The 14,538-nt window shown below is 42.8% G+C and overlaps 1 protein-coding gene across 2 annotated transcripts in view; it reads right to left on the minus strand.

Annotated features, from left to right (window-relative positions):
- DCDC2 (doublecortin domain containing 2) overlaps positions 1–6,701 on the minus strand; it is a 67,081-nt gene extending 60,380 nt beyond the window's left edge. Inside the window, exons 1-2 of one of the 2 annotated variants that reach the window (XM_032998824.1) lie at positions 6,325–6,701; positions 1,536–1,587 (exon numbers count right to left, since the gene is read on the minus strand). In XM_032998824.1, the coding sequence (XP_032854715.1) occupies positions 1,536–1,587; positions 6,325–6,617 (345 nt within the window). In that variant the 5' untranslated portion in view covers positions 6,618–6,701. Of the gene's footprint in view, positions 1–1,535; positions 1,588–2,727; positions 2,810–6,324 lie in introns of those variants that run through there. The other variant, XM_032998827.2, reaches the window with a different exon arrangement.
- Between the last annotated feature and the right edge of the window lie 7,837 nt (positions 6,702–14,538).

The following is a 14,538-nucleotide window of genomic DNA, read 5'->3' on the forward strand; positions in this document are numbered from 1 at the left end:
TCCACAAATTCAGGTACTCAGAAAAAATGGTAAAGGCTGGTCATACACCCAAAGGTAGGTTTTTTGGTTCAGAACTATATTTTATGTGTTGAAGGTTCAGGTAAGTGCAACACTGCTACTGTACAAACATTTTACCTTCCCTCCACCTCAAATTATAATCTCTTACTTAGAACACAATGAAGAGCGAGATGAATTACTTGATTCTCTGCCTGTGCAGCCTGCAAGTAACTAGTGTCATCAAGTGTCACAAAACTTGATCAGAGGAGACTTGGGACGGGAATAAGAAATTGCTGGAGGTCAAAAATGGAATTTATGAATAATGGGAAAGCTTAGATAATGCATATGTGGAAGTGTGGAGCTCAGTTCTATATACATGTCAGCCACAGAGTATAACCCTGCTGCCTCATCAGTGTTTAATTAACTTTTCATATTTTAAAAAATCATTCCCCTTCCTTTGTAAAAAAGACCCAAACAACAGGGAGACATGAATGGTTACACAAAAACAACAAAACTCTCTCTGCAATGTTTTGGTCAGTTGCATAAATAAACGACCTGGGAAAAAGTCCAACTTGGAGTAAATTTATATGGCATTTGTAGTATATCAAATCTCCGACTTGCATTTGATCTTCCTGTCAATTGTGCCCATTTGAAAGAAAAAAGTATGGGTTACAAAGTTATGAGCAATTATAAAAGGCAGGTGTCGTATTTAATAGCCTCTGAATAAATATCACAGTACATGTCATTAGGGCACTAAGGCCTCAATTGAGAGGCTCTTCTAGTACAAGGTGTCCTGCTGTCTGAAGGCACCTGCTACACAAACCATTAAAACGCTGGAAACACGTTACGAGAGCACAAGGCAAAAGACATTGAGAAACAGGTGAGATGATGCTTCCTGTCAGGCAGAAGCTGTAATTCAAATGGTTGCTGGGAATCATTGCTATCTCCATACATAATAGAACAGTAAAAATAATGCAGTCACACGTCTCACAAAAATCCACATACAGTGGATTTCGAAGCCTGAAATTATTTCTTCAGGCTGTAGTGTAGCACTGTTTATGAGAAACAGGTGGGTTTAGAGAATTATGGGCTCAAACTAGTTAGAAGTTTACAGCTGACACCAGCAGTGACTGGGAAAAGCATTTCAACTTTTTTCAAACAAAAATGTCCCTTCTCCAGAGAAAATACCAGATTTTGAAGAAAATTTGCTGGTCCAAAGCTCCCAAGATTCTCCTTGCCACCACCTTTTTCTGCATTGAAAAATCTCCCTTAGGTTTATGACCAGATCCAATTAAGACAACTGAAGATTTTCTTTACTGAAAGTTTTTAACTGGATGCGGCAATTCAGAAAGCTGAGCAGAAGACAATTGGTGCATCATGCTCAGAGTGATCAAAGTAATTATCACTGAAATAGTATGTTCAGAATGGTAGATCATTGTATTATTAAACATAATAAATACATATAAAGAATCAGGCATGAATGCAGGCATGGCACTAATATTAACTGCAGATTTACTTAAATATTTCAGCCACCCTACCTCATTAGTGACTTCAGCAGGTTTTTTCTTTGTTTCTCCAATGTCCAAATAGCTGTGGAAGGAAAACAGTTTTGATTATTTACCGAAGCACCCAACTTACACAACACAAATGTTTCTAAACTTTTTTCACACGTGAAGCTTTCAAAATTTACCACGCTTCAGAATAACATGAAAAGTAACTAATTCAAGATCTTAATGAAGGAGTGTTAACGTAAATCTGCAGGCTAGCCCTCTGAGCTAATACAAAAGACAGGGGAGAACCAATCACCCACCTTCAAGTCACTGGTGATCAGAACAGACCATCAATAACCCCCTTGTCAGAAAGAAGCTCACATACTACTGTGGGGTGGATCAATAAATCTCAGCACAGTATCAACCCATCAGAGTTTTCAAAGTCATCATCCTGTCTCTTAGTTTCTCACAGTATGACTTTGATAGATTTAAAGCTTTTCTCCATACCCAAGTTTGACCCAGGGCACCAGCTAAAGTTTAAAAGGATCTACACCACTTGTGTTTCAAAGGGACGGGGACTCATCCGAACACCGTGTGTCCTAGTTTCTCATGGCTGTGATGAGCCAATAGCATCTTCGCAAGTATTTTATATTCATAAAATACAAGCCTCAACTGGACAAGAAAACAAAATGCACCTATTTGAACACTGCTGCTCTCCATCAGAGTACATATTCCCACAAAAACACTGCATTAACACACAAGTGTTAGTTAAAACGTGCAGTGACGGATTAGCTGTACGTCGCTGTTCCAAAGAAAGGGAATTAATAAGCCTTCAAGCCTGAGTAGCCCACAGACTGTCAAAGAGGCAGCGTCCAGGTACCCAGACGTGGCTAACTCCCTCCCCTTGCCAGCACTCTGAGAGCCACCAGAGCGGCTCTTCTTGTGAATGCAGCTCCCAGTAGCTGCCGGTCCTGCCAGATGTTTCCAATTCTCAGCTCTGTAGGAAGAGATACCTTCAGGAGCAGGTACAACTCGGTCCGGCAGCACCTTTCAGCACCTTCTGCCAAGAGCTAAACATGCAAACAAAAACGGCTGGGGCATCTATTCTACACCGGGAGCATCTAACCCAACATTAGGTGATGGGTGTTTGTTACAGGTTCTCCCAATTCCCATGGGAAATCACAGGCACTTTGCCAGGCTTTTCCGACCAGAAGACCCTACATGAGAACATCGGGTGTACCTGATGGCAAGCATCAGCGCAGGCTCACTGAAAGACCTCAGAGATCACAAATCATCTGCGGGCCTCCAGGAACACAGTGCTCTGTAGTTAATGACAGGGATAAGATCTGTTTGCCAGAGGAAACTTTCCTGCCTGGCCAAAGTTGAGAATTCACGGGACCTGAATGAAGGTGTAGAAGCAAGAAAGGGAAAAAAGAGAGAGAAAGAAAAAGCATCGTTCTTTCTTTGAAGGCATGGTAACTGTTTATCAAGGTACCACAGAATGGTCACGAGGATTTCAAGGCTTTGGTGTGTGGGGATGGTAAGACAGAGTAAGGCTTCCAGGTGATGCTTGAAAGTGCAAGCCAGTGCTTTGGAAAAGGTAAATGTAGCAACATAGGACAATGTTTAAAAACAAAAACAACTTTTGCAACATCCTCCATGTAAATAGGAAAGAGTTCTCTTGAGACCAAGAAAAAAAAAAAAAAAATTCTTAAAGCCTACAGGACCGAAAAGAAATAAATGCCTCCAATAAAATAGTTCCAACAGCCTATAACAACAGCTGCTGAACAGCTGCTGACTGTGGTTCTTGTTTTCTGGGCATCTGTGAATTGCTTTGAGGAGAACTAAGAAAAGTGACAAAGGAAAGCAAATACATAGTCAAAGGCTTAAATTCACTATTGCAGAGGTCTGGGTGTTCCGTTGTCAAACTTTAGGGATCTACAAATCTGAAAAGGTCTATACAGGGCAAAAGGCTATCCCAAAGTGGGATAATAGCACTCAAAAAAGATCCCAGACCAAAAACTTTACAGAAATATTCCCACTTGCTAAGAAAGCAGAAATACTTCCACTCAGTGGCTGTCCGAGCCAGCAACGAAACTACAGTGTTGTTTAAGAGCCACTGCTGGAGAGAAGACGGTCTACCAAAAATTAATGAGCACAGATACAAGAAAACAGGCAAAGGTAGGAGGAGGGCAGAGGAGCATGCTGTAAAAAAGGTAAAAATCAAAACCAGCTCCAGCATAGACTGTTTTCTATCATGAAGTTGAGAATCAGGGAAGAACTCCACAGGGGTGCAGGCCTGAGCGTGCATTCTCACTCACCGGTGCAACAGCTACAGTACACCAACCCATCTCACTGCACATACACCAAAAAAGCGTGTATTCACTTAGCACACCTGTAAATGAGTAAAGAAGCTGGGAAACTTGTCACATATTATGAAAATTCCCAACAGTGGCCAGTAATTCTTTCCATAAAGAAAATTTCCACATATTTTTCTAAAAGCAGAATTTTAATATGCTGATTATTTTTATTTTAAAAATTAAACATAGGAGCAGTTTATATCAACTATATAACCTCAGGTATCTATCTCAAGATGTTAAGATTCAGGGCTTGGAATGACAGAGGTTTACATGCTAAAGGTGAGCGCAGTTTAGTCTAGAATTCACTGCAGACAGGGCAGGAAAAGATTCAGTTCTCAGTATAAGGCATCTGAGAAGAAACAAATGCCCTATTTGAAGTGGAGCAATGACACCTGAAGCTTCTGCTTCTCCTTGGATGGTCTCTCCTTTCCATTATGCTCACACACACCGGTGCCACAAGCCTCCATTCCACAGTTCAGCCCTGCATCGTCTATCACAACAATGAATGTGTCCAACAAGCATCACTGCAAAAAAAAAAAAAAATCTTAAAAAACGTACAAACTTCTTGCTGCTATCAGACCAGACTCAGATCCTTTAGGGCAGCTGCTTTGGTCTCCCACAGCTGCAACAGCTTTATCTTCACCTGTGACACACACACAAACATATATTCTTCAATTCCTTCAATTCCTTTCAGAAAACTGTCCCTTTCAGCTGACTCCCTCCTCTCCTCTGACTTTTCTGGCTAAGATATCTCCTTAATTATCATTCTGTCTACAACCTGGTTAAGAACAGGATCAACATTAAGCCCTTCAGCCTATCAGAAATAATGCTTGTAAGAGCACTGCCAAATTTACAACATTATATACATAAACACTAACAGGTGAAGAACTTCAGCTCTGAACACAGAAATGGAAGAGATCTCAAGTCATCCTGTTTATCCTCCCTGCAGCACAGGACTGTGACATACTATCAAGGGATATATAACGCACACTGCTCTTACCAAGTCCTTTAGGTTAGCTTTTCTTACAGTATTCTCTTTGTTGATCTTAAATACTTCTTGCATGTTGCAACCATAAAAGTCTGAAAAGCTCTCTCCATACATAAAACATCAAATGTTGAAAAAGAAATGCTTTTTCCCATGCAAAATAAATCCAGAGTGCCCAATTCTCTATGCAGTGCATGCTAATAGCTTTACTTACTTTTAGCCTGTCTACTGAACATAAAACACATTTAGGGAGGTGAACTATGATGTGCTGACAACTAACAACTTTAAGCCATCACCAGAACCACAGGTTTTAATACCGAAACGACACAAACAGTAGATCTTTCCTGAGACTTGAGCACTGCATTTGACACGGAAGAGCATACAGAGGTAAAGGGGCTTATATCTAGCCTGTCATACATCTCTCTCTAGCTTTGCACTGAAGCCCAAGAAGCTTCAATAAATCTTCAGGAGCAGCCAGTGAGAAAAACCTTCAGAGTGCTCAGAGATGCTGCTTGTTACACAGTTTCATCCTGAAACATGAGCTCTCCTGAAAAATGTAGTGTTCTTAACTCTACAAAAACAAGATGAGTGAGGTCCTGTAAAGCTGGTGGTTCAGCATATAAATTCCCAACCACCTCCAGAAAGGGACTGTTAATTTTGAGATTTTTTTTTTTTAATTTAACTGCAGGAAAAATGCCCACATAGACTGAACAAAACATATAATCAGGCAATTGAGACCCGCAAATTCACTGCCAGAATTAAGAACCATTACTTGGAGTGGCACATGCAGAGCCACTCAGGAGATGCACCTAAAAGCCCACATCTCCTCCACAATATTCTCCCAGTCGCTCACTAGAAAATGGAGAAACTGTCAGCTTAATTCCTGGTGTCCAGGCTGGGAAAGAAAGCAGTCAGTCATCTTTTAAAGAACGGGAGGGACTCAGCTGCCCTGGTCATAAAAAGGCAATACACCTACCCAAAATGAACAGAAGCAGTGGAGAGAGGTAGATAGCAGGGTAGAATATTTTAGACTTTTTAAAACTAAGCAAGAAAGGAAGTGTTGGGAATTAAATTCCCAGGCTCAGCAGCTTCACGGCAGGACTGTCAACACTCCACCTTTCTACAGTTTTCTCACTGTTACCGTTGAGCATGAATGCTGATGCTCAGCCCTCAGTTAAGCACACACATCACAACATGAAATCGCCACATGTCCTTTGGTTTAAAGGGCTCTTTCTCCTTTCCTACCATCACATCAAGGAGATGGCAATATGATATTGATAGGAACAGCAGCCTTTCTGAGGCTCATCTTTAAAGCTGTTTGGCATTTATCGGTTACCTTTCTTTTTGCCATGGGTCACAGCCTTTAAGTTCTCTTCCCGCAATGCCTAATAAAAGGGGGGGAGGGGTTCTCTCTAGTACTGCCACAGTGCCAAACCCCAAATGCTCATGTCCAAGTTCCATGGAAATCTTACGTTACTTTTTAGCAACTCACTTGAGTTTCTTGAAGGCTTCCCTGCCACCAGCCACATACTGCTCTCCACTCTGAAGCTCCTCCAGCTGCCGGACACGATGCCCACCCCGGGGGGTGTAGATGTTATGCACAGCTCCGAAGGGTGCCTTCACCCTGCCTGTCACCTCTTTCAGGAACACCTCGAAGTTGGACACTTTCTTCTCGTTGACGACAACGCGGCGCCCCGGGAAGAAAGGGTCCCCGTTGCGATACACCAGCACGCTCTTCACCGCCGGCTGCGAGAGCCGCGACCCCTTCGCCCCGGGACTGGCCATGCCGGGGGGCTTCGGGCCTCCTGTGCTGCACCCGCGGGGCTCGGGAGAGGGGTCCCACCTCAGCACCCCCGTCACCCCGCTCCCTGCCAGGGGTGCGGCGCCCACACCCACACCGGGGCCCGGCAGGGTGGCAGAGGAGGGGGTTACCGTCTCAGCCTTTCCAGAGCAGGACCTCCGGCGGCTCCCGGGCGCCTGGGGAGGTTCACGTGAATTACGCTAACCCAGGCAATTAATAAAAAAAAAAAAAAAGAAATAAAAGTAAAAAGCAAACCGCATCGCGTGGGAGTCGACCCGACACGCGCAGGGGACCCTCGCGGGGTCTTTCTCCTCCGTTACGCAAAGCGGTTTGCTGTCACCGCCCTGGTTTCCTCGGGAAACTTTTATCCCGCGTGTGCTCGTCCTTCCCTGCCGCCCGTGCCCGGGACGCGGGGACGGAGCAAACCGCCGCCGGATTATTCACCGGGCGGTGACTGAGGGCAGGAGGGCGAGGAAGGGCCGCGCCTGGAGGCGGGCAGGCAACGGCGGGGGGGGAGTGAAAAGCGGGCAGAGGCAACCGGATCGAGGCCCCGCACCTGAGCCAAGGGGGGGAGCGCCCGCCCTGCCGCGCTGCCCTGAGGGCGGAGCGGCCCTGACATGGCGGCGGCGGGAGGCCGGTACCCGCCCGTGAGGGGGGAGCGGGAGGTTGGCGGGGGAACGCGAGATGTGCCTGGCGTTCGCTTCTGGCCGGCTCCGCTCCGGGTTTCTTACGGAAGGGGTCGGTTTTTTCCCCTTTCCGCAAGAAAACAGGCTTAGCCTGCCAGGTGAAGGGCACGACAGCGCGCGGCTGCCGGCCCGGCGTGGCGGCAAAGGGGAGCGGGGTCCTCACCAAAAGGCGATTCCCCCAGGTGATACGAGTGAACTAAGATTAATAGAAAATATATATTTGTGGAGTAGAATTATTAAAATCGATTTAAGCTGTTTTAACCATTTAACCGTTGTGCTACAGAACACATGCTAATCTTTTGAGGAACAGTTAGAATAACTGTAGGGGAAGGAACTAAATAATCTGACTTGAGACGGTTCAGCCCTGTAGTAGCAGGTGCAAAGTAACATAAAGGTAAGGAAGCTGCAAACTGGCACCAAAACCAGACCAGGCCAGCCTGGAAGGACAAGATCTACGTGACCACAGGGCTGAGTTTGCACAGAAGTAAGGGTCAGCTGGTGGACACAGTGAAGAAGACTATAAGCCTTCATCTGAAGCCCCCCCCCCCCCCCCCCCATGACCACTTGCAGCCTCCAACAGCCATGTGCAAGAGACATTGACAAACGCTAATGAGTTCCCAGAAAAGTTAGGATAAAAATATGATAAAAATGCAATAAATATGTATGATTAAGGTAGTCTAAACGTTTGTTGATTTTGTTTCCAGACACACACACGAGGGGGAGCTCTCCCCCGTGTGTCCACCGCTGTAATAACGAATGCCTGCTTTCTAAAACTCCGAAATTGAGTCTCAGAGAGTGAATGAATTACCACTTTCCGGTAACACAGGAGTGACTGCTTCAGGCTCTGCGCCCCAGCTTCTTTTCCATATTCCTTTGTGGATCCTGATACACGCTTTCTCCTCTGCAGATTTAGTTATTCAGTGCCTGATTTTGCCTTTGGTTCATTATTAACATCTAACGATTGCGACTTGTGTGTGCAGGATCACCCCTGTACAAAACAAATGAACCGCTGAAAAATCATACCTACCATTTTTCTGTTCATACTTTACGTCTTGTCAGTTATTAAAAATCTCACCTGAAAACTGGATCTTTACTCCAGGTTGTCTGTTACTGTAAGAAACTATAAGCTAAGTATATTGTTTATTAAGACTTAAAGGTCGGATAACAGAAGAAAGAAAAACAACTCCACATAAGGATATCATCGACCACCAGGAGGCAGAAAACGACCCCCTAGCAACAGTTGGCACATGCGCAGAGTATCTCCACCACTCTAGACCCCAGCAACAGTTGAAACAGAGTATCTCCACCACTCTATGAACGCGGGAGTCAGGATGCATAAAAAGGGACAGTCTGTTCTACTCAGTACGGCAGTTGGTGGAGCACAGACTCCACTGTCGTCCAGCGCTGTTTTTGCTCATATTCTACTTGCTATAATTAATACAATTTTAATTGGATTACGACCCATTGTAGTCTCAATTTATAACAGTTACCACTTGCAATTCAGAAATAAAGCTGGGCTGTGCGCTTGCAGAGGAAAAAAAAATATCATTGGGATTGAAATTAGGCTCTTGGACTACACAGATCAGTTGCATATATTGATTTATTTTTTCTTTTTTTTTTTTTTTAATGTGCCTACTTATATCATGCCCTCAATGTCTCTTTGAGAAGACACATAAATATTAGGGACACTGCATACTTTGCCCCCATCTTGCCATGTGAATGGGCAAAATTTGCTAGTAACAACAAACTAAACTGCACTCCCCCAATATCTGGGTAAGTTTATTTAGTTATTTGCATTCCTGAAATATTTAAAAACTTTTCAGTACTCTGACCATTCTTTGGTTGAGTGAGTCTGTTTTAATTTGTTCTGTTAAGAATCCAGGATCTATCGCAAGAGCTAACACAACTTCTGCTGAGCTGACCCAAGCCTGCAATTCCATCTGGATAATTTCAGTTAATCAGACTCAGAAGTGACTTGCCACGCTAAACCAAGCTCAGATTTGAAATACACCATGAACAGTAGACTGATAAATCAGAATATCCTTGGGCAAAATTTATTTTTAACAAAAATACATCAACAGAATAAAACAGAAAAACAATAGACAAAAAAATGTAAAATAACCCATTTGTGGTTCAAGGAAGATAACGTTAAGTCAAATGGGGTTAATGTTGCACTCCTTCCTAAATCAGTTCTGTAATTCTACAGAGGAGGTATGATGCAGCATCTATAAAGAAATCAATTAATATACATATTAAGGACCAGATCCAACCTCTACCATCATCAAAAGACTCCCTTAGATTTCACAGATAAATATACCAGATGATGAAATCATCCTGATACCATTTTCATTTTAAACTATTTTTAAAACTTTGTAAACAAATGATCCACCTGAAGCTGCATTTTCCTTGCCAATTCTCAGCCAAATATCTCCAGACTGTTCAATGTTTGAAAAGTAACTTTGGATACTGTGCTACCAGAATAGTAGATTTTTTTTAAATCTTAGATTATTAAAAATTATAAAAAATCAATCAAGCATGCATTTTATGGGCTTATTCAGTGAACAGATGAGTCTCTGGTGTGTCTAAACAAATTCTGACTACGGATAAATTTTCTTTACTTGAAAACACTTTCAGCATGCTTGGGATGTGACTTCGGGCTATACTTTTTAATGCTCTCTGCTTTGCTCTTTCCAGGAAGCTGCATGATAAAATACAAACACTTTGATTCCACTGGATTTTTGCCACACCTTGGCTACAAGAAACCATAAAACCTGAGAGAAAATAAAGAGAAAATGCCTTAAATTCAAACTGAACTCCCTTAATAGTCCCTTTTCCCCACTGATTGTTGCAAGATGAAAACTGGTCTAGACCCTCCTGCCTGGAATATGATTGTTCTCCAAATGGATTTCAACACGTGATGGAAGGAATTTTTCTTTCCTTTTATCTTGCCTTCTTTGATGGGAAAATTTCCCCCCTGCTGTGAGTTACAGCAGGGCAGTTAACCATTACAAAAAGAGCTGTTTCAGTCAAATATGCTAGTGTTATTGGTTAATGGTTAAATTTCTCTACTTGCTGCTGCTTTTCTTCTAATAAATGAGAGAACCAAGAATTTACCATCCTCACATTAATACTGTTTAACATTGGTCTACTGCAACCTGAAATGAAGATTTGTATTAAAAATATGCTTATGTGTAAAAACCAAAAATGCTGATGACCTGCACACTGTTCCACAGTCAAGCAGCGATACATCAACTCTCTTCTATTTTGTGCCAGATTCTATCTCTTTTGGTGATCTTAGGCCTAATTTGCCATCACACAACCTCTCTGGTTTGGGAATAAGCCATTGAATATTTTACTTGTGTACCCATTTCAACTCTTGTGCTACGCCAAAATACAGTTGGTCTTTAGCTATGGCCGCACTAGTTACAATCACTTTTGTGGATTGCAATAAAATATCCCTTACATGGTACCAGAGCACAGCTAGCCTTAAAGCAACATAGAACTGATGGGAAAAATCGTTGTCCAGAACTTGGAGCACATTACAAGTCCTGTAAAGAATTGCAATGCAGAGAATTCTGCCCATAGTTCAACCTTTGCATAGCTGATAGCTGTGCCTACTTGACTTCGTCTGTCAAATTCAGCCGCTTGCATTTCTGCCCTCCATCCCTTTACTCATGCTGCAGTGGAATCTCACAGTTTTACCACTCCTACGAAAAGCAGCCACAGATGTCCAGCCCACCGTGGGTTGCAGAACCCGCTACTTCATACCAGCCTTTTCAGAACAAAGCATTTTGTTTTCTTCAGTGATAGGAACAAAACCAAAGCAGAGCGTTTACAATACAGTATAAAGTCAGCAAGTTTTCCACCTTGCCTAAGTACAACCACTTCCCGAAAGCTCAGAAAAGCTCAGACACTCCAGCCCATGACAGCAGGGCCTTCATCCATGAGAATCCACTCCTCCTGGCCTTTCCAGATCCTGAGCTCTTATCTTCACTATCGTTTCAGTTTCTAAGCAATTTCCTATCACGTTCTCAACAGTAACAAGACAAGCTGCTGAACCCACTGACACGATGAAGATAAATGCAGAGACGCACAACCTCTTTATGAAGGGAGCACCACCAGACCTCTCACCCTGCTTGAGGTCAGGTCGCGTGTCAGGGTGACGTGAGGGACTTGAGGTCACGTAACAAGCACGCGTCAGGGGATGTGACAAGAACAGGGCCATGGCGAAGCGACATAGCATCAAACAGGGTCACTTTTTCTGCAGAAATGCTGGGAGGCCTCTGCCATTTCAGGACCAGGGAAGCTTGTTGCAGGACACTGACAACAAAGTTCAGTGACAGCAAAACATGAGGAGGTCATGAAGACGGGAGCATGTCCTAGTGCTGAAGAAAAGACTGAGAGAATGGAAAAAGATCAAGTTTCTAAACAGAATGAAATTCAGCTTGTTCTATTGCACACAATGCTGAGAATCACACTTAGTAACTACACTTCTGTGCAGTTTATCTAAAAATCAGACTAAGCAATAGCAGACACTTTATTCCCTGTTGTAATTCTGAGTTAGTCAGGCTGTCTGCAGCAACAGTTTAAAGTACACGAATACCAGGTGGTTCAACTATCACCACACACACTAACTGGAAGAAACAAAATACTGATGCACTGATGCAGCTGTAAATTTAAAACGCATGTCATGGCAATTTCACCTACTTACACCATTACTAGATAAAACAAAAAACAAAAAACAAAAACAACCTTTCAATTATTTTTGCTTTAAAAAAGCATTATACAATCACAATTTAAGCTACAGCTTTTGATGATATGGGTCTTTCCTAACAGTATTCTTGAGAGAGCTAAGGTGATACAGGGGGATATGGGGGAAAGGCGTTGATAAACCCTTAGAGGCACACAAGGAAATGGTTCTCCATGGAGAAACAAATTCCAGGGGGTTAGCTTAAGTAGGGAAAAAGTTGAAAAACATCTTCCATGTGGTCTTGGTATAGAGTAATGAAAGTGAAATCACCCTTTCTAGGCAAAGATTTCTCAATGTTACTGCAGCTACCTTTGATCACGGCACCTGAAATTATCAACTGACTATTCCTGATTCATTCGCATAAGAGAAATTCTAAATACGAATGTTATATTTTTTAAGTTTTTTGCGGGGTCTTTCCTTTTCTTTCTATTCTTATTCAGCTGCACACATCATCCACCAGACACTCACCCACTGTCTGGAAGCAAATTTATGTTTTTTTGATTTATCTGTTTTTTTGGATGTGGTTTGTTTTGGTTTGTTTGTTTGTTTGTTTTTTCTCAGCATGAGTAAAACGGGGCTCTGGTGAGCATTTCTTTTAGGAGAAGAAATGGGTAACGGGTTCAGGCACATCTTTGTATATATACAGGATTGATTAAATATGCAAATCATACACTGGGAGGTAGTTTCTCTGTAGCCAGACATCTATATGCCTTTCTACCACAACCTTAACAAAAAGTTCTCTGAGTTCCTTATAAATCTTCAGTAGAGATTTATAAGGACTCCTCTGATGATACCTACAATCTCCTTCTCTTTCTGCGTGTTTTTCTTTGGTGTTTCTGCTCACTCTTTCCCATATACCCAGTCCCTCATGTCTGCACTGAGATTCAGCCAGCAGTGGAACTAGTTGCTCATGTAATTCAACCTCAGAAATAGCTCGTGTTTTGGATGGCAGTTTCATGGCTAAGCAAGCCTGTGCAGGAGCAATCCTCTCACTTTGGCTGGACAGAGAACAGCCGTCGTGCCCATTCGTCTCAATGAGCTGCTGCAACAAACAGCAGATGAGCTCGACCCATTATTTTTTTGATGAAATACAGCAAGCTGCTCCCAAATGTTGGCACTGCAGAACAGACAGGATATTTGACTCGTGCGTACGGCAGCAGCAACAAGCAGCTTCCAGACTATTACAGTGATGCCTGATAATGCAGCTACAATGAGATACAATACCAGTACTTACTAGTACATATCAAAGTTTGTATCAATATATATTTGGTGTGAAGTTATGCCATCTTCTTTCCAACACTTCTGTTGTGCAGGCAGACAGAATAACAGATGGACAAAGGAAAACAACTAGATCAACCCAGTATCCGACTATACCCTTTTTTACAGAAGTGTGTGAAATGTCAGCTGTGTGAGACTTACTGCAAATTCATTGAATCTAAGTTTCTGGCAGGTATTCTTCACATGCTTCCCTAGCCATTGCATTCCAAACGTGCAGAGCCAACATAAGCTGCCGTTAGTTGCCAGCAACGGTGCGTGTTTGTTTCCTGCTCTCCTGTGGTATTTTCTGTGCTGTTTGGCATTTCCAAATTTTGTTTAAGTATCTCTGACATCCTAGAGTATTAAATTAGTCTTGTACCTACTTCCACTTGCTGTGATTAACCAAAACTGGAGCTAAAATACTCCAGTTAAGTAGATTTCAGCTTTATCTCAAGTATAAAGGAGGCCAACATTTGCACTCAGGCATGCTTTCCCTGAAACTGAAAACCTCTGATGGCTTCAGTCTACACATACATGTTTTATATAACTTCTCAGGAACATTTCATTTAATTACTTCCTTGCTAAATCATTTACCTTTGCGCCAAGCACGTGTAAACCTTCCTTCTGATTCTGTACACGTGAATCCACATTGAATAAATGCTCCTTTATGCATGTTAATATACATACATACAAATGTACGCACAAATGCACAGGCACCACCGTGCAGGAAGGGACACCGTCCACCCTTGGGTGGCTTCCCTTTACCTTACAGCTCTGCCAAGAGCAGAACAGGGCCCCGAGCCCCTTGTCTTCAGAACGCTGAGCTGTGTTCAGGACAGTGCTTAGATTTGGGCACTCCTGTCTGGGACAGCCACGCGGCACGAATCATTCCATTAGCAGCATAATCTCTTCCTTTTTTATTTCCCCACTAAGTAGCAGTGGGTGCTCCAAGTACATCTTGATAACACAACCCGCTGCAGGGCTTCAAATGCAGGCTTTGCCTTCATGTGGATTTACGTGCTTCAGCAGAACGGGCCAAAGGAAGGCTACTCCTGCTACTGATACCTGTGAACTAAGATTATTAGAAAATATATATTTGTAGTAGAATTATTAAGATCGATTTAAGTTGTTTTAACCATTTAACCGTTGTGCTACAGAACACATGCTAATCTTTTGAGGAACAGTTAGAGTAACTGTAGGGGAAGGAACTCC

Source organism: Tyto alba, unplaced genomic scaffold, assembly GCF_018691265.1.
Source record: "Tyto alba isolate M040663 unplaced genomic scaffold, T.alba_DEE_v4.0 Super-Scaffold_48, whole genome shotgun sequence".
In the NCBI taxonomy this organism is placed as follows: Eukaryota; Metazoa; Chordata; class Aves; order Strigiformes; family Tytonidae; genus Tyto; species Tyto alba.